At 55.3% G+C, this 18579-nt stretch overlaps 1 protein-coding gene across 1 annotated transcript in view; it reads right to left on the bottom strand.

Annotated features, from left to right (window-relative positions):
* Positions 1-18579, bottom strand: part of SCUBE1 (signal peptide, CUB domain and EGF like domain containing 1) — a 138500-nt gene that overhangs the window by 9805 nt on the left and 110116 nt on the right. The window contains exons 9-15 of the mRNA XM_034987338.1: positions 16872-16988; positions 15199-15321; positions 6310-6429; positions 5936-6040; positions 4959-5072; positions 4006-4143; positions 2609-2812 (exon numbers count right to left, since the gene is read on the bottom strand). Of these exons, the coding sequence (XP_034843229.1) occupies positions 2609-2812; positions 4006-4143; positions 4959-5072; positions 5936-6040; positions 6310-6429; positions 15199-15321; positions 16872-16988 (921 nt within the window). The remainder of the gene's footprint in view (positions 1-2608; positions 2813-4005; positions 4144-4958; positions 5073-5935; positions 6041-6309; positions 6430-15198; positions 15322-16871; positions 16989-18579) is intronic.

Below are 18579 nucleotides of genomic sequence, written 5' to 3'. Positions count from 1 at the left end.
GACTGACCGAGGAAATGAGGAGAGAGGGAGCCGCATGTTTCTCTGGAGAACAAATTTAGAAACATGGAAAGAGGGGAGGTTAGAAAGAACCCTGAGCTATTGAATTGGAGGGATTGGTGTGAACGCATGGTTTTCAATCAAAACACACACACACGCACACACACACCTCTATGTACCCATCTATACCTATGGAAATATATATATACACCCATGTATGATATACACCCATACTTTCTAGGTCTGTCCAGTGAGAGAGCCTGGAAGCAAGGACACCCCAGTAGCAATGAGGACCCCAGCTTTGGCTTCTGCATATCTTCCTCCTCTAGGGGTCCAGGGGTTCCTGACTGATTGCGAAGGCTGGGGCAGGGAAAGTACAGGTTTGGTGCCCGAGAATCCTCAGTGAGTGATGGGGGCATGGGGTGTGTCCAAAGGACAGGGGAACTTTACTGGCTACACTGGGGATGATCTGAGCACTGAACTAAGTGATCCTAGGCTTGGATGACAACCCAGTGAAGAACAGAGGAGTCTCAGTCCACACGGACATGTGGATGCACAGTGGCATCCGTAAGTGAGGGGGAAGGGAAAGCTTCCTGACAGGAGAATGCTAACTAATACACACGGACCAGGGCTGGCAGGAATAGAGGATACCGTCCCGCAACCATGGGAGATGTGTCTGCTTTGGTGGGAGTTGTCCCTGAGTGCTGCTGGGGGGGGAGGATGTCTGATGGGGAGATGTTGGTATAAACTCAGAATTACATCCCCAGCAAATCCTCCTCAATTGCAGAAGGAAAAGGGAGGTGGAGGAACCAGGGGTGGCCTGGGTCAGCGTCCTGTGCCTCCTGACAGGGGCGCTGAAGAGCAGGCGGCCAGCGTGGTTTCCTGCTGAGACCGTCACGGAAACGTGGGATGCAGCCCCATGAGGGTCATCCTACAGCAGGAGGACAGGAGAGGCAGGGAAAGAGCGAGGGACTGCTCCACACTGAAGGAAGGAGAGACAGGACACTGAACGTGCAGGACAGGGACGCTGCGGGAAGAGTGGGGGAACTGGGATGGACCGCGTGGGCTGGACGTGCTCGAGGCAGCGCACGGGGGCGCCTGGATGAAGAAACCATGGAAGTTCCTTGTTCTGCCTGGCCATATTTCCGAATGTTTTAAATGATTTCAGAATAAGCTATTGAAAGTAGAAGAAGGGGGAGCCTGGGTGGCTCAAAGTGTCTGCCTTCCGCTCAGGTCGTGATCCCGGGGTCCCGGGATCGAGTCCTGCATCGGGCTCCTTGCTCAGTGGGGAACCTGCTTCTCCCTCTGCCCCTCCCCCTCCTCGTGTGTGCTCTCTCTCAAATAAATAAAATCTTTTGAAAAAAGAAAAGAATGACATCACGAAGGCCCCTGCCCTCCTGCCATGCTCACTCCATTGCTCGAGCCAGAGTCCTCCCTTCCCGCTACGCCCCTAAGTCCCACCTCTTCTCAGGGGATCCCCAGTTTATCTCTCTGGCCCAGCCTATGCTTTGTGCCCCAGATTTGTGACTCCAACCACCCTAACCGTTCAGCGTCTGCACAGGGATGACTCACGTGCATCTGAGATAGTGAGTACAGACAGAACACTCCGTCTCCACCAGCTGCGTCGTCCCCAGGTTCCCCAGATCAGAAAATGATGCCACCTCTGCCCCGTGGCCCTTGGGGGCTGCCCTCGAAGCCTCCTTCCTCCCAGCCGCCCCTCCAAAGTGCTCTCTCAATCTGTCTCGTTCCTTCTTGTCCTTCTGCCAGCCCCCCACTCCCCGTTCAAGGCTCCACCGACTCCCGCTTGGCCTCCCTTCCCTGGTCCTCGCTCGCGGAAGCCTTCCCCTGATGAGAGAGCAGTAAGGTTGCTCCTCTGCTTGGAACCTTCCTGTGGTTTCCACGGCACCAGAGTAGCACCTCCGCCCACGAGGCCCGCAAGGCGGCTGCCTCCCCTGGCCTGTGGGTGTGCTTGCTTGCTCACTGGCTGCCTTCTGTCCCCGGGAAACTTGAAGCCCAGCAGAACAAGGGCCCTGTCCATTCTCCTGCAGCTGTGTCTAGACCCAACCCCTCTCAACAGGCCAGCTCCTGGGGCTCTGGTCAAGTCCCCTGCCTCCCGGGCCTGGACCCTGGCTGGCTGCCCTGCCCGAGCTCCTGCCGTGGGCCCGGCCTCGCCTGCTTCCCGGCAGCCTGTGCTGCAGGCCTGGGTGGCCCTCAGCCTCGCGTGCATCTTTGCTTGGCTCCTCCTCTGCCCTCAGCTCCCACGCTCCCTCTGCTGGGAGGCCCTCTCTAGCCACACAGACTAATCCCCGTGCCCCTCCTGCCTCTCCGCTGTGGCCATGCTGGTCTGCGCTCTCCCTGTCCCACCCGTCCTCAGGATTGTGGTGAGGGTCGTGCGTGCAAATGTTTGCCCAGCAAATGCTTTGCCCAGAGCCTGGCACCAGGGGAGTGCTCTTCAAATGACGGCCATAACGATGAGCACGGGACTGCTTCTCTCTGGCAGGCTTCTGTCTCGCTGTCCCCTCCCAGTGTGTCTGCTGACCCAGGCCCCCCGTGGAAGGAAGGGCAGAGCTTTGCCGCGTGGGCATCCCAGTGGCCACAGGCAGGGACGCACCGCATTTCCCGTCCTGTAACACCTGGCCTGTGACGCACGCCCCCTGGCCCTCCAGGGCCTTGGCCGGCCACTGGGCCATCGTGTACTCTGTGCCTGCGACCTGGATGGAGAAGTGCTGCCGGCCGATGGACTTCCGCAGAGTCTTGATGGCGGCCTGCAGGCTCTGCTCGGCGCGCTTCCGCATGCAGTCCGCCTCACAGGTGTCTGCAGGGGCGGGAGGGACGGTGACTCGCAACCCCCTGGGAGTGGCCTCTTCCCCGAGCCTCCCCCTCCGCCGGGCCTCGGCCCCCAGCATGTTCGCGCAGCAGCCGGGGGCCGAGGCACCACTGTGGCGTCCATCTGACAGATGAGAAGAATGAGGGTCCAAGAGGTATGACCTGCTCAAGGCCACACCGCAGATCGGAGGAGAAACCGGGCTTCCGCCACAGCGGAGTGCATCACCTCCCCAGGACACAGCTCACGCACAGGCACCCTCCCTGCCACTCAACACCCCCGAGGCTGTCACTATTCCCAGGACAATGCCCAGCTCTCTGGCCTTGGATCCAAGGCCCCTTGTGGTGGGGCCCCTGCCTGCCTTGCCAGGCCTCAGCCCCAGCCCTCCGACACCCACTGTGAACTCTGCTTTCTAGCCACCCTGTCCTGCTCACTGCCTCCTGAGCACATCCCATTCCCTCTGATCTCTACTCCCTTCCCTCTGCCTGAATGCCATTCCCTGCCACCTCCTCCAACCTCCTCCACTTGGTGAACTTTGATTTTAAGTCCTGATTCAAATCAGTCTTCTGGGAAGACTTCCTGGGCCCCTCTCTTGGGGAGACTCTCAGCTCTGGGTCCTGTTTGCTCTCACGGCCCCACCACCTAGGGTTTCCCTCAGCACCGGGTGGTTTGTATGTGGGTCTGTGTCCCCATGGCTGGGAGTGCTGCCAGCACGAGGACCTTGGGTCTGGTCCCCTTTCCAAAAGTGCCTGGAGCTGGGCACACACAGCACATATCTGCTGACAGATCTCAACTCCCCTGTCACAACTCAGCACTCATTTACGGCCAAGAGGAAAGCACTGATGAAACTCAAGCCAGCATTATAGGCCCCTTCTGGCACCTGAGAAAGATAGGCCCTTGGCTCAGTTGTTCCGGAAACTCCATAGGCATGAGCCCTTCCAGGCCCCAGCGAGGGCATGAAGGGTGGAGAGGCCATGTGGCCGTCACTGTGGGCCCCTGAGCCCCGGGCCTCCTCTTCCATCCCGGGCTACCCAGCGCCTACCCTCCCCAGCGCCCCCCCTGCCTGGCCGGTCTCTACCTCCAGTAGCCGTAGCTCAGGTGGTCGCCCAGCTTCACGCCCGGCACACCCCTGCCGGCCCTCCCTGGCTCCTGTCCTCCCTGAGGCCTTCCGCGGCCTCTCGCACCTGACGCCTCTTCCATCTTTGTCTCCACCTCGAACTCCGCTGTGATGTGGGTCACCTCCTTGGATGGGGACTTTTTGCCACGGCGCCTCTTCTTGGAGGAGTCACATTTGAGGGTCACAAAGGTCAGATGGCAGTTTTCTGGACAAAGAAGGGACGGCCATGGCAAAGGTGGCAGAGGGCAGGAAGCAGGGTTCCACAGAGCCCTGCGCACAGGTTACCATCAGCAAGGCTCCTGCTTTGCCTAATAGTCTGTGGTGCAGAAGGGGAAACTGAGGCTGGAGGCCAGGCTGGCTCGAGGCCTCCTGAGGGGTTTGTGGCCGAGCCAGGCCCTGCACCAGCCCTCCGAGTCCATCACACTGCTGCATACGGAGGCCCTCACACACATTTCCTTAGCGATGCCCCGGGGCAGCTCGGCTCCGTGGGGCTCGGCCCAGGTTAGGTCTGCCTGAGGGCGGTGCTCTGTTAGCTTTGGGGAGGAATCCTCAGGTGTTCAGGAATCGTCGTGGAAACAGAGCTGGGAAGCGCGTCTCCTGGGCCCTTCTCAGCGAGCTTTCCCCGTGCTGCCCTCCAGCCTGGAACGCCCTTCTTGGCCTCCCTCATTCAAGAATGAGCCACTGAGGGAGCCCCGGGAGGCATTCTGGACACAGTCAGGCTGCACACAGCACCTGCCCCGGGGGAGCTCATCTAACCCCGGGTGAGGCAGGGACGATGGGCCCCAGGGGGGCTGGGGGGCCCAGATTTTCCACTCCAGTGCTGGCCTTCTTCCCAAGGGACACCACCACCGTCTACAGGGCTCTAGGCCTGGCTCCTGGGGCTCCGGGACCATGATGGTGAGGACGAAGAGAGGCCCCCGCCCTTGGAAACCCAGCCCCGCTGGACCTTGGGCTCCCAGCTCTCAGGCGCGGGGACCCCCCCACCCCTTGTGTGGGTTGGCACCATGGCAGCCCACTCACCCAGCAGCAGCTGCCTCAGGGCCTCCTTTGCTGGCTCCCGGCTGTGGGGCCGGAGGTGGCACTTGGCGTCTCGGATCTTGAAGCGGGCCTTCTGCCTGACGGGGGCAGGCGCACCTGGGGAAAGCCCAGATCCCCCCAGGTGGCAGCCTCTCTCGTGGGCAGGGAGGCGGTGGGGCCGGGGGGCCACAGAGGGAGTGCCTGAGTGTGAGGGGGCGGCCAGCAGGACCAATCCACTGGGGGCTGGGGCTGGGGGAACCCCACTGCCTCACTCCTCTCCCTGCACGGCCTGGAAAAGGTGGGAGCATGGATGGTGGGGCCACGCTCAAGCTGGGGGCCTCACGGTCGGGGGTCTTCTGTGGAGGAGGAACGGCAGGCCTCCCACCTCCTCCCCCACCGCCCAGTTCACGTGGCTCATGCTGTTAGGAAAGGCGGCAGAACAGAAGAGAGAGGGAAGCAAGGAAGGGAAGGGGCTTTGAAATAAGACACATGCCCTGAGCTGCTGATTCCTTCCAAGAGCAAATTCCAGCGGCTTGGATAAAGAACGACAATCACAGATAGTCAGCATCACATCCTGTATGCATTAAATGCACACAGATGTCCCCCTGGCATTGAATTCAACTTCCTGAATAGGAAAAGCGGCTGAAGACCCGCCTGCAGGCAGGGGAGTTGGCTGCGCTGTGGGTCCCGCAGGGCACAGGACTTCGGCGACCTCGTGGTCACAGCGGAGTGACTCACTTCCCTGGAACAGAGTCTGAGACCCGAAGAGTCCTAGCAGGTCAGAGTCACTGCAGCACTGGAGTGTGGCCCAGAGGTCCCAGTCCTGCTGTCAGCTCGCCAGCACCTGGACCATGCTGGGCCGGCCCCCAGGCCAGGAAGCTCTTCCCCAGGTAGTGGCCCTCCCTCTCGTCCCAGGCTAGGGCTGGACGCAACGTCCAGGGGTCACCGGGCGCGGGCAGCACGGACAGGCTGGGGGCTACCTGAGCAGCTGGGCCCAGTGCTGGAGCTGGTGTTGTTATGCTTCGGTGGCATCTTGCCCTGGAGACCCGGGACGCCGCAGCTCAGGCTGTAGCTGTTTTCCGAGTCTGCAGAGAGGCCAGGGGTGAGATGGAGGCCTCAGAAGGGCTGCTGTGGGTAAGCAGCTGGGACGGAACGGGCCCACTGCACTTGTGGAGAGGGATGCTGTGGCCCGTAGGGAACCAGACAGGGAGCCAGGATCTCTCAGTGATCAGGGCCAGGGGGCCTCATTCCTAGATTGGGCTCTTTTCCCCTGCAGGGAGCAGGGGCTGGACCCCAGGGAAGGAAGCCCCCCACCCCACTCCCTCATCCTTTCCCGGGGACGGCCTCAGGTTACCTGGCACGAAGAGTGAGTGGGCTGGGCAGGAAAGGGAGCAGCTCTCCACGCCGCCCACCTTGCTGCAGGACAGCTGGGCCCAGAGGGAGGCCTTGGCCCGAGAAAGGCACTTGCCTGTCTCTGAGGAGGGGGAAGACATAAGAGAGGGCTGGAGGGAGACAGGGTGGAGGCTTCTGGAGGCGCTGCCCCCGAGCGTGGACCATCGGGGACTCCTGCCACATCCCCATCCTGTGGCCAGACCCTGGTGGGAAGGGGCTGGGAGATGGCGGGGTCCACATGTACTTGGATGTGTGGGGATGCCGGGCCCAGAGAGCTGGCTCGCTCCTCCCTCTGACCAGTCCAGGCTATCTGTGAGAAGCCTCACATCACAGGCCCAGACCAGAGGGCAGGGCTGGATTCTCCAGAGCAGGTGTCCATGCCCCTCTGGGTAAGGGAGCAGGTGGAAGTGACATGGGCTTCTTGGCAGTGACCGACTTCTAAGCATGTGAGGGTCACTGGGAGCCCCTCTCTGGGGCAGCTGCTGGACAAATCCATTAGGTGTCCAGAGATGTCCCAAACTAAGCTCTTCAGAGTTTTGTGGGTGTTTTTTATTTATGTATTTTTTATTTTATTTTAAAGATTTTATTTATTTATTTGTCAGAGAGAGAGAGAGAGAGAGAGAGCACAAGCAGGGAGAGCGGCAGGCAGAGGGAGAAGCAGGCTCCCTGCTCAGCAGGGAGCCTGGTGCGGGATTTGATCCCAGGACCCTGGGATCATGACCTGAGCCGAAGGCAGACACTTAATCAACTGAGCCACTCAGGTGTCCCTCTCAGGCGTTTTTTAATCTTTTGATTAAAAGGACTGACAGGCCTATAGCCACGGTAAACTCAGAACTGGTTTTATCCCCGTCTGGCTGGTCAGTGACAACTGGCTGAAATGGGCACGCCCCTGGAAGTGCCCCACAGAGGCTGTTGTCGATGGGCCAGTCGCTCGGGCGAGCAGGCTGAAGTAGGAGACTCAGCCAGAAAAATAAATGGAAGTGGGAAATGGCCAGTGTGGGTGATCTTCAACATGTGGCTCGACATTTTCAAGGAGTCTTAGCAAGTAAATAATCTAGAAATAAAAACAAACTCACGGCCCTCCAGATAAAACAGCTGGCCCCCAAGTAAATACAAGACTGAAAGTTCTCTGTTCCCAAAGAATCAGGAATCTTCAAGTAAAACCACCTGCAGATAATGCAGGATAGAAGGGCCACTGGAAGAACCAATGTTCCTGCTGGTTGAGAAGCAGAAGGACAATCATCTACAAACTTCCAAGGGAGACCTAAGCCCCCGATACTTCCTTGGACTTTCTCCAAATTCCTAAAGGGAATTATCAGTGATTACTGGTGGACAGCAACACTGCTTTCTGGTACCGATGGGGGCTGGGATGGTTGGGAGAGGCAACCATCCCAGCCCAGAGTGTAGGGGCTCTCGCTGGGGGCTCTCACTGGGACCCTGAGGACGCAAAGCACTGACAGCCCCTTCCCCAGACCATTTCTCAGGCTTATGTTTGCCTCGAGCAGCTTCGAGGGATGAGGGAACATCTCCTCCTAGATAAGGAGCAGCCCGGCTCTGTTCACCATAAAAGTGGTGAGTTTCCCAGGCTGGGATGCAAGTTCTCCATCTGTATGGCATCGAGGGGGCAGATGGGACTTGGGGGTGGGGCAGGGGAACCCACACAAATGTGCTCTTTATGCTGGTTGCTGTGCTGAGTACTGAAGTCCTTCGCCTCTGGCCCCAGGGTTCCAGGACGTCCGGGGCACCCAGGAAACAGCAGCAGGCTGGCTTACGAGCTGCATGTAGGCAAAATCTCTGACCCCACCATATACACCCATTGATTCCATCACCGCCGAACACCAAAGCCCAGAGAAAAGTTTAAAGTCACCTAAGAAGCAAGAGGGAAGGCAAATTGGCGATAAGTGAAAAAAAAAAAAATTCTGTTTGCCTTAAAGTAAGAATGCCTGCTTGTGGGGAATATGAATGAAGATAGTAAGAGGTGGCTCTGGACGCAGACACGAAGTTGCAGAAGGCTGGGAGGCCATGACCTTGATTTGCTCTGGTTTACTTAAAGCACTGAGGCAGTGGACACTCTAACAAGCCTTGGTCCTTTCCCAAGTTCCAACCTGTAACTGCTCCTTGGGAGCTGTTATCAGAAGACAACCCTCCGTTCCGTGGGTCAAAGCCCCTACCCATGCCGTGGGGCAGAATCTCCTCTGCAAATGGAACTGCCAGCTAAAATATGTCTCCAAATAAATACACCTAAAATATATCTGTGAGGTTATTTTTAGAAGTCCCAGAAAATTCTCCTACGCATGATTCAATTTATAGCTGATAGGAGCCTTCATATACATATTACGTATGATTCAAAAACAGGATCCCTGGGGCAAAGCTTCCACATCAGCAGAACAAATGGAACAGAGCCCAGGAAGAGTCCAGACTGCCATAAATTTTTTTTTTTTGGTACGAACATGCAAAGATAGGCCATGCTCTCAGGATACAAGCTCAGCAACACAGCAAACATCCATGACCAAGGCTCGACCTCCCTGCCTCAGGGCAACGCCTTGGCTAACGTGTTGGAGCATCTTCAGATCTCGTCCTAGAATCCCCTTTAATCTGAGGGTACCACATGCAGGATGACCCCCACTGAGAACTGAAAACACCCAGTATTTTCTCTGCTTGTCATTGAACAAATTATGGTATTTGGTTCCTTTATCTTTCTCATATTACCGCCGATCATCTCCTATCTCTTCCTGACGGAGAAATTCATCTCTGTGTGTCTGTACTTCAGACGTGCTCATATCCAAAACAGATCTTTTGGACATTCCATACCAAGTCCTGACTCAGTACTGTTGGTTGATGGCACGTATCTTAATAACGAAGAGACTTTAAAAATTCATATGGAAACTCAAAGTAAGTTCAAGAATAGCCAGATCAATCTTGAACACAAAAAACCAAGTTGGAAGACTCTCATTTCATGATTTAAAAACTTACTATAAAGCTACATTAATTAAGACAGTGGGATACGGGCATCAAGACAAATGGATCAATGGAAAAGAGAGCCCAGAAATAAACCCACACATTTATGGCCAATTGATTTCAAGAAGATGGCAGGATAATTCACCGGGGAAAAAGAATGGTCTTTTCGGGGCACCTGGGTGGCTCATTTGTTAAGCATCTGCCTTTGGCTCAGGTCATGATCCCAGGGTCCTGGGATTGAGCCCCACATCGGGCTCCCTGCTCAGTGGGAAGCCTGCTTCTCCCTCTCCCGCTCCCTCTGCTTGTGTTTCCTCTCTCACTGTGTCTCTCTCTGTCAAATAAATAAATAAAATCTTAAAAAAAAAAAAGAATGGTCTTTTCAACAAATGGCACTGTGACAATGGGCTGGCTTTCCACAGGCAAAAGAATGAAGGTGGACCCCTGTCTCACACCATATACAAATTAAGTATAAGAGCTAAAGCTATAAAGTTCTTAGAAGAAAACAGCTGTAAATCTTTGGGACCCTGTATTAGGCAGTGGTTTCTTAAAAATGACACCCAAACCACAAGCAGCCAAAGAAATAAAATAGATAAATTGACTTTGTGAGAATTAAAAACCTTTAGGCTTCAAAAGATACCATCAAGAAAATGAAAAGACAGCTCACAGAATGGGGAAAATCCCTTGCAAATCACATATCTGGTAAGAAACTCGTATCTAGAGTATATGAAGAACTCTTATAACCGAATAATAAAGACAGATAATACAATTTGAAAAATGGGCAAAGGATCTGAATAGACATTTCTTGAAAGAACATCTACAAATACTCAATAAGCACATGGGAAGGTACTCAACACCTATTGGCCATCAGGGAAATACAAATCAAAACCACAATGAGAAACCATTTCACCCCTCCCCCCTCAGGATGGCCATAATCAAAAAGTCAGGAAACAGCAAGGGTGGCTGAGGACGTGCTGAAATTGGAACCTCACACACTTCTGGTGGGACCTCAAATGGCGCAGCTTCTTTGGAAAACAGGCTAGCGGTTCCTCAAAAGTTAAACCCAGCGTAGGCACATGACCCAGCAATTCCACCCCTGGGCATACACCCGAGGAAACTGAAAACATATGCTGACACAGCAGCGTTCTTCATGACATGCCCCAAACTGGAAACAACCCACATGTCCATCCACCGATGAGTGGATAAACAAGATGTGGGCTAAGCAGACAGCGGGATATAATTTGGCTGTCAAGAGGAATGAAGCAGTGACATGCACTATGACTTGGGTGAACCTTGAAAATATTACACTAAATGGAATAATAAGGCCCCATGTTATATGATTCCACTTATGCCAATTGTCTGGAACAGGCGAATCCACGGAGACAAGAGTAGATGGTGGTTGCCTAGGGCTGGGGGTTGAGGGAAAATGAGGAATGACTGCTGTGGGCATAGGGTTTCTTTCTGGGGTAATGAAACTGCTCTAAAATTCATTGTGGTTGTACAATTCTGTGATTATACTAAACAGCATTGAACTGCACGCTAAATGGGGGACTTGTATGGCATGGGAATTATATCTCAATGAAGCTGTTAATAAAAACAAAAAACAAAAGGAGGAGAGATGACACTAGGTTGGATTTACAAGAACTATCCAGGCTGGAGTAATGTCCTAAGGGACTCATGCTGGCTCCAGTGGCCGAACCTGGGGCCATCTCCAGGGCATGTGCCGTTGCTGAAGATCAAGGGTAGCTCTGTATACGGACAGCTGTGGTGTTCAACTTAGCGATGCTCTGGAAACAGAGGGGTTTACTGCCCGTAACTGAGACACAGAGGCCCACGGTCTGAGGGATGGAAGTCAGAGGCAATGCTTCCTGGGTCATCACGCTAAATGGGAAGCTCTGACCGTGATCCCCAGGGAAGGACTTCCGACAGACAGCACAGAGCCACAGGTCCATGGAAGAGGCGAGGGGATTCCATTGCAGACACACTGTGTTTGCCTTCCTACTCTGAGAAGGAGCCAAGTGGAACAATCACGTTGCAAGCCCCCTGAGGATGGTATCCCAGTGAAACCAGGATGGCCCCCGGGACCCACCAGACCACCTCACTTGGGCATGTGCTCATGTTTCCTTTAAGACAGCTCATCCCAGGGGGGACAAACCGGCTGTGGTGGTAGACGAGAAGGTGAGAAACTCTCCCAGGCCAGCAGAGGAGATGAGCAGTTCAAGGCTCACCTGCAGTCAGCAGAATTCTGGGTAAAGAGTAAAAACCAGAACAAACCCTAAAGGACCCCTTGAGCATCTCCAAATGGATTTGACAGATTATAATTGTGTGCTTATAATAGCATATTTACTTTCTGGATGAATTAAAGCAGTCGCTTGTTGAGAAAAATGGAGCATTCGTAGGAGCTAAAATATTACTAGATCCTGTGTTCCTTATTTGGGATAGTCCAACTTATTTATTTAGTAATACGCAGACACCTTTTACTGGGAGGATTATTCATAAATCACTCAGAAGTTTCACTGTCTTTTTACTCCGTATCTTTTGGGAACACAGAAGTGGATTTTTCAGAACTTACTACGAAGTCACAACTTACAGATCTTGAACTGGGGTTCTCAAGAGAACCCCCAGAAGTGGTCAATGCACACAAACCAACGATTTCCCAAGATTCTCAGGACAGGCAGAAGATGAGACATAGGGATGGCTCTCACCCACGGCCACTGGAATAAATTCGCCTTGATGTTTGCAACCACTGACTTGCACGTGCTCCTTCGCAGACCTTTGTTCTTGGTTCTTCGGGTCATGCTCTCCCACCTTACACGTTTAAGATTATACACCACAGATCTGCTCTATTATGCTTCCCTCACCAATAATAACTGGCCTGGATCTAAGCCTTGCTAGCGATAGCCACCATCCTAATTCTATTTTTTTTTTTTTTAATCTTATTTACTTATTTATTCATGAAAGTCAGAGAGAGAGGCAGAGGCAGAGGGAGAGAAGCAGGCTCCCCGCCTAGCAGGGAGCCCGATGCGGGACTCGATCCCAGGACCCTAGGATCATGACCTGAGCCGAAGGCAGACGCTTAACCGTCTGAGCCACCCAGGCGCCCCAGACCACCCTAATTCTTTAAATCAGTCCCCCAAACTATTGCTAGGGAAATCGGTATTGAAAGCTGGTATAAAGTACGTTACCCAAACCTTATTAATTACGACATTCTCTGTGGGCAATACATAGAAGAGGAGAATGCCCACATGCTGGGAAAGGTGGATTCAGCTATCTTGCCACGTAGCTAACTAGTTCTCACGGCGACACCCCAGATGATATCCCTACAGCTCCACTGAGGTGGATGCCATCTGTTACATGGGGTCTGGCTCCTCAATGCCCCCCGGGACCACAGCTGACGGTTCTGGGGGGCTATCAGACTGTTCCAAGTACATGGCTCCCCCAACCCCTCAGTGAACGATGCCATCTGCAAGCCATCTGAGGACAGAATTCCCTTCTGAGGGACACAAATGACACCTGGTGAAGCAGACCGTGGAGGCTGTCAGTCCCATCCACAGGAACCGGGCAGCTCCGAGTGGTCATCAAAAATGTGCCCCTCGCCTTGGGCGCTGTAGTAAATGAGACAGCCCATGGCGTGGTGTGGAGGGCATGCCGAACCAGGCTGACTTCCTAGGGCAAGCACCAGGGTCACAGTGATAACTTGGATTTTCTTTTGACCAGTCAGGGGGGTCGTCACTGCCAGCCCTTCACTTTGGACCTGCTGTGGTCAGTCCTGGAAACTCTTGGGTCACGGGTCTGGAGGGCCTTCCAGAACCTTCTAAGAACATTTTCAGCTATGCTTGTTCGTCTCAGTCTTCCCAAGTCTAGTGTCCAGAATGCTAACTGCTTCTATGTAGTCACCATGGTCCTAGCAGGTGACTTAGGAGGAGTGGGATACAGTCACACTGACTGACAATCAGACCTCCGCCAGTGACTCTTGGAGCAGGGTCGGTGGCCGTGAGGACCCAGACAAGCCCCAGTGGCCGTTCCCGCAGCTCTGGCCGATAGGGTGCTGAGGATAAAAAGCGCTCCTTCCCCATATACCTAGAGAAAGCCTGCTGGCCTGACAGCTTTGGTAACAAGTCAACACCAGACCTAGCACGACCCTCATCCATCAGCAGACATGCCTCTGAAAGCCAGCCCAACCATTACTTTCCAGGCTCGGAAAGTCAGCAAACTGGTGGCAGATTCATAGGCTGGAGTCAACCCATCCGGTCTTAGTTCCCAGCACAAGCCAGGCTCCTGGAATGCACACCATTTCATGCTTCCTCTCCAGCACAGCCCCAGACAGCCTCCTCCTTGCAACTCCGGGCAAGATCAGCGGTTGGCTTTGCTCACCAGGACTGCCTGAACAACAGCTTTTTGATATCAGATGCTAACTGATGGTATCCATTCTTCAATACTCTCACGCATTCATTCAACAAATATTTACTGAGTGCCTACACTTGCCAGGCTCTGTTCTAGGTGCTGGGGATATAGCAGTGAATGAAACAGGCAAAGGTATGTACTCCACTGTGTAGAGTATATATATATATCTAATGTATATTTTATATATATCTAAATATATATCTCTATATATCTATATCTATATATCTAGCCGTGGGAAGTACAATGGGAGAAAAGAAAACGAGAAGGTGGGGGGTAGTGGGTGGGGTGCAAGGAAGGCCTCCCAGAGTCGACAGTGACAGGGGCAAAGAGCCCTCCAGGCCAAGCGGGGAGCCCTGGCATGGCCATGTCAGTTGGGGGTGGGCAGCAACCTCGAGGTCACTGAGGCTAGCATGGGGTGGATGAGGATGAGGGCAGAAGGCCATTAGGCCAAGGTCCAGTAGCCTTTGGGCCATTCTAAGAACTCTGGCTTTGCTTCCACATGAAGAGGAGTCGTGAGAGCTCTGAGCAGAGAGGAACACATTCTGAGTCAGATTCAAAAGGCCAGCTCTGGGGGTGCCTGGGTGGCTCAGTCGGTTAAACATCTGACTCTTGATCTCAGCTCAGGTCTTGATCTCAGAGTCGTGAGTTCAAGCTCTGTGTTGGGCTCCACGCAGGCATGGAGAAAAAAAAACAAGTTTAAAAAATAAAATCAAAGGCTGGCTCTGGCTGCCCTGGGGATGTTAGGGCATGGCAGGGCAAAGATCTAAGAGCCATTTCAGGGCCGTGGCCCCAGCATCCACAGCAAGCCTGGCATGTAGTGGGTGACCATGTGTTTGTAGAACCAATGAATGTGGGGGACTGTCCAGAACTTGGCCTGGAGCTGCCCCAAGTCTCCGGAGCCCACCAGCAGAGGACGCAGGAACGCTGCACTTGCTGGGAGGCCCCCTCCTCTTCCCGTGCTGGACCTTGTGGGGCCAGTGGCCTGGGCAGGTGGCGGGGCTGCGGAGACCCAGGGGCTCCCCTCCAGACTCTGATGCTGCTGCAGCCCGAGTAGCCACCTCTCCCCTCCCCCAGCTTCCTGGGCAGGACCAGGGGGAGATGGGGCCATGGAGGCCTCTATGCCCTCCGAGCTTCTAGCTCCTCCTGAGCCCACAGCCCTAGCTGCACACACTGACCCCCAGATCTTCACCTCTGTGTCCCCCTCCCCCTGTAGGTCCGTTTCTGTGCCTCTGGCTGGCACCCAGCATGCTCTCCCACCTACATCCCCTCTTCTTCTGCAAGTCCTCCTTCCCATTAGCCCCATCCCAGCAGCAGAGATTCCCTGCCGAGAACCCCCCTCCCAGGCGAGGTAGGCCCGTGTTGTTCACCCCATGCTCACCCCACCCTGAGAGGTCACTGCCCTTCCTATCCAGGCACCTGGCAGAAGAGGGGGAAGCCAGCGCCCAGGCCCTTCTTCAGGGGTCCCAGCAGTGGCCCACCCCAGGGCACTCACCCACACAGTCCTTCCGGTTCCAGTGGAGCCGCCTCCCCGGGGGGCAGACGCATTCGTAGCTGCCCTTCGTGTTGACGCAGCCCTGGTCACAGCTCCCGTTGTTCATGCTGCACTCGTCCACATCTGGAAGCACAGGTGGGAGGAAGGGCATCAGGGCAGGAGGCTGGCTGGCAGGGCAGGGCCACCCGGGACCAGAGGGCCGAGAGTCCCCTGACCCTGCCGGCAGCCGGCCACGCATCAGATGCAGACAGGCAGCCGCACGTGTCACACGCAGGAGTGCACGCACACGAGGCGGATGGACACAGACACTGACCCCTCCCCCTCCCCCAGGAACCCCAGCTGTTTGCCGACCTCCAGCAGCTGCACCCAGACCGGGGGGGCGGAGGAGGGCAGAAGGTGGCACAAAATTCAAGCGCCAAGCAGGTCTCGTGAGGCAGGGGCTATGAGGTCTCTCTTGCTGGGGCTTCGGACAGGCTGTTTCCCTCTGTGCAACGGGCCCCAGGGTGAAAGAAGCCACTTCCAACCCTTCCTGCCCTGGCCACCAAGGAACCAGAGGGCCCGCTGGAGATGGGGAGGGGGCTGGGCCACACTCATGCTGGGGTGCCTGGCTCTGAGCATCTGGGCGGCCTGCAGTCAGGGAGCGGCAGGCCCAGGGGAGCCAGTGCCCAGGTTTTTGGAGGTCCCTCCAGAAGAATCTGTAGCCCACCCCAGGGGCCCCTCCCCCCCCCACACCAGTTGTGCCTGATCACTTCACGCCTGACCACATCCGACCTGCACAGCGGCCCAGCAGAGGGAGTGTGGTCTGAGGAAGTGAGGAGACCCTAGGACCTCGGGGCCATTCTTGGCTCCCCCACCTCCACCTGCCATGCCTGCACATCTTCAAGTCCCATCATCTGTAGCTGAATACTTCTAGAACCTTCCCTTCTCTGCACACCTCCCACCCTGCCCGAGCTCAGTGGCCCTGGCTCTCATGCCTGGAACCCTCTCCCTGCTGGTGCCCTGGGTTCCGCTCTCCTGAACACGTGGCAGCTAGAGTGATCTCATTACCTGAACATGCCCATGTCACACCCCTACTTAAACCCTCCAACAGTCATCGCACGAGGAAGAAAACCCAAATCACCTGCAGGCCTCACAAAGCCCTGCTTCCTCCCTATCAGCATCATGCACCACATTTTCCTTCCCTCACGGGGCTCTACTAGCTGCTTCTGGGTCCCTCTGTGCTACCTCAGTGCCTTTGCATATGCTGATCCTTCTGGCATGCTTTCCCTCATCTTGACCCAGATGCTCCTCCTTTAGGACCCCCCCGCCCAGGTCTCCATACCCTGCCCTTCTGTTTTCACCCTCTCCCACTGGGACAAATTGTCTGTGGGATTCTGTGTAGTGGCTATCCCCCATTCTGGACCGAGGTTCCCTTGTAGCTGCCATTTCTGGGGCCTATGCCCACAGCCTGGCCTGAGGCCTGCCACCTAGCTGATACTTGCTGCTCCCTGCCCCCATCTTCCCACCTTGCTCCTGGCTGAGCCCCTCTGCCCACAAGAACCTGGCCTTGCTTAGGTCCCTTCCGGGCCCTCCGGAGTCAAGGTCGGGGTCAGGGTGTGGGGTGCAGCAGAGGTGGCCATGCGGCCAGGCGCGTGCCTCAGGGGGAAGGTGGCCCTGGCGGGCGGGCTGCAGACCTCCGCAGTGGGTTGTCCCATAGAGTATGTAGCCACGGTGACACTGGCACTGGAAGCTGCCTGGGGAGTTGATGCAGATGTGGTCACAGGTCCGCTCGAAGGAGCACTCGTCGATGTCTGTGTGGCCACAGGGAGACAGTGGAGGGAGGAGTTTCAGGGCTCTGGGTGGGCATGGCCTGGCACTCAGTCGCTCAACGCGCATCTGCACGCAGACAGTCCCTGGGCCCCCGAGGCTTAGGGCACAGCTGATCCACAGTGAATGTCGGCTTCTGGTCACAGCCTAATTTTCCAGTTTGTCTCCGTTAACCTTATGTTTCTGGGTTAGAAGCCATTTCCCATCTTTTCTGGAGGTGGGGAGGGTGTAAGTACTTTGGATACCAGGTATTATGTCTGCCATTTTAATATCTCACATTCAGGTGTGATCAGGATGAATGTTTAATCTGCATCTACAGCAAATTGATGGGGGCTTGCCTGAGGAGACAAATGAACTGGAACACGAAACCAGGCCTTCTGGATGCCGACCACAGTGTGTTTTCCTATCACGCCAAGAGATCTCTTGAGAAAACAAGGAAAACAGCCCAAAGAGAAAGGGGTATGGGTGGGGGATACGCTACCCATAAGGAATAACAAGAAAACCTTGACAGTATGTGAAATTTCATTCTGAGCTTCCTGGCAGCCAAGGTAAAAAGGAAAAAGGGTCACAGGGTGCGTGTTACTGGAAAGGAGGAAATGAATCGCATGCTCATAGAAGACAAGTCTGTCCTGGCCATAAATTCTGAGGAAAATGGCTCTCATAGGACAGCTGATGGGGGCTCCTGAGGGCAAAACAGCCACTGGCCCACCTTTCCATGGGCACTGTAATTGGAGGTCATTCTTTGAATATATTAGCTCATGTGACTACACGTGTTGATGATATACGTGTGTTTGTAATAATTCTAGCACAAGGAAGGAATCACACTGTGGGTGCTCAAAGGAGGATGTGATCCCTCCCAGCAGGGGAATCTGGGAAGATCTCCTGGTACTTGTGGCACCTGGACTAGACCTTGAAGGGTGGGACTAGCTTGGAAGGAAGGAATGGAAGTGGGGGAAGGGCACTACGAGCAAAGGTCGGGAGGGGGCAGCACGGGGCCTCCAGGGGACTGTGTGGAGCTCAGGGGGGTTGGGGAGGTGGCTGAGGTCCCCATCCCAAGGGCCTGAGTGCCAGGCAAAGGAAATTAGAGCCCAGGGTGGTGCTGGAGCAGGGCTGGGACATGGTCAGAGCCCTGGGGCCTCAGAGAGACGAGCCTGGTAGAGAGTGGAGAAGACTGGCTGGAGCCCAGAAGCAAAAACATCATGGCCTCCTCCTCAGTGGTGGGTGTCTCACGGGGCAGCTGGGAGTACAAAGTCAAGGGCCCTCCTTTAGCCCTCCACAGAACTTGGCAAGGCAGATGGAGAAACTAAGTCAAAGTGTAGTGGAGTCTGGACAGGTGAAGTGCTCCCAATGGGCCCTCACGCCCTAAGGGGAAGACAGGGCCAGGAGACCCCTCAAGGAATGAAGAGGCTGAGCCAGGGAGGGGAGGGGACTGGCTCGGGTCATAGGATGGGCTCAGGACAGGCTGGCCCTAGACCCTCCCTTACCAGCCTCCTGCTCTTGCCTTCCTCTGTGTCCTTGGGAGAGCACATCCCGTGCCCCCGAGGGCCTCGTGCTGCCCCAGGGCCAGCCCTAAGC

The sequence above is a fragment of the Mirounga leonina genome, unplaced genomic scaffold (genome assembly GCF_011800145.1).
Source record: "Mirounga leonina isolate KUSES-001 unplaced genomic scaffold, KU_Mleo_1.0 Mir_418, whole genome shotgun sequence".
NCBI lineage: Eukaryota > Metazoa > Chordata > Mammalia > Carnivora > Phocidae > Mirounga > Mirounga leonina.
Note: the sequence above shows the minus strand (reverse complement) of the source record. Positions and strands in the feature narration are given on the sequence as shown.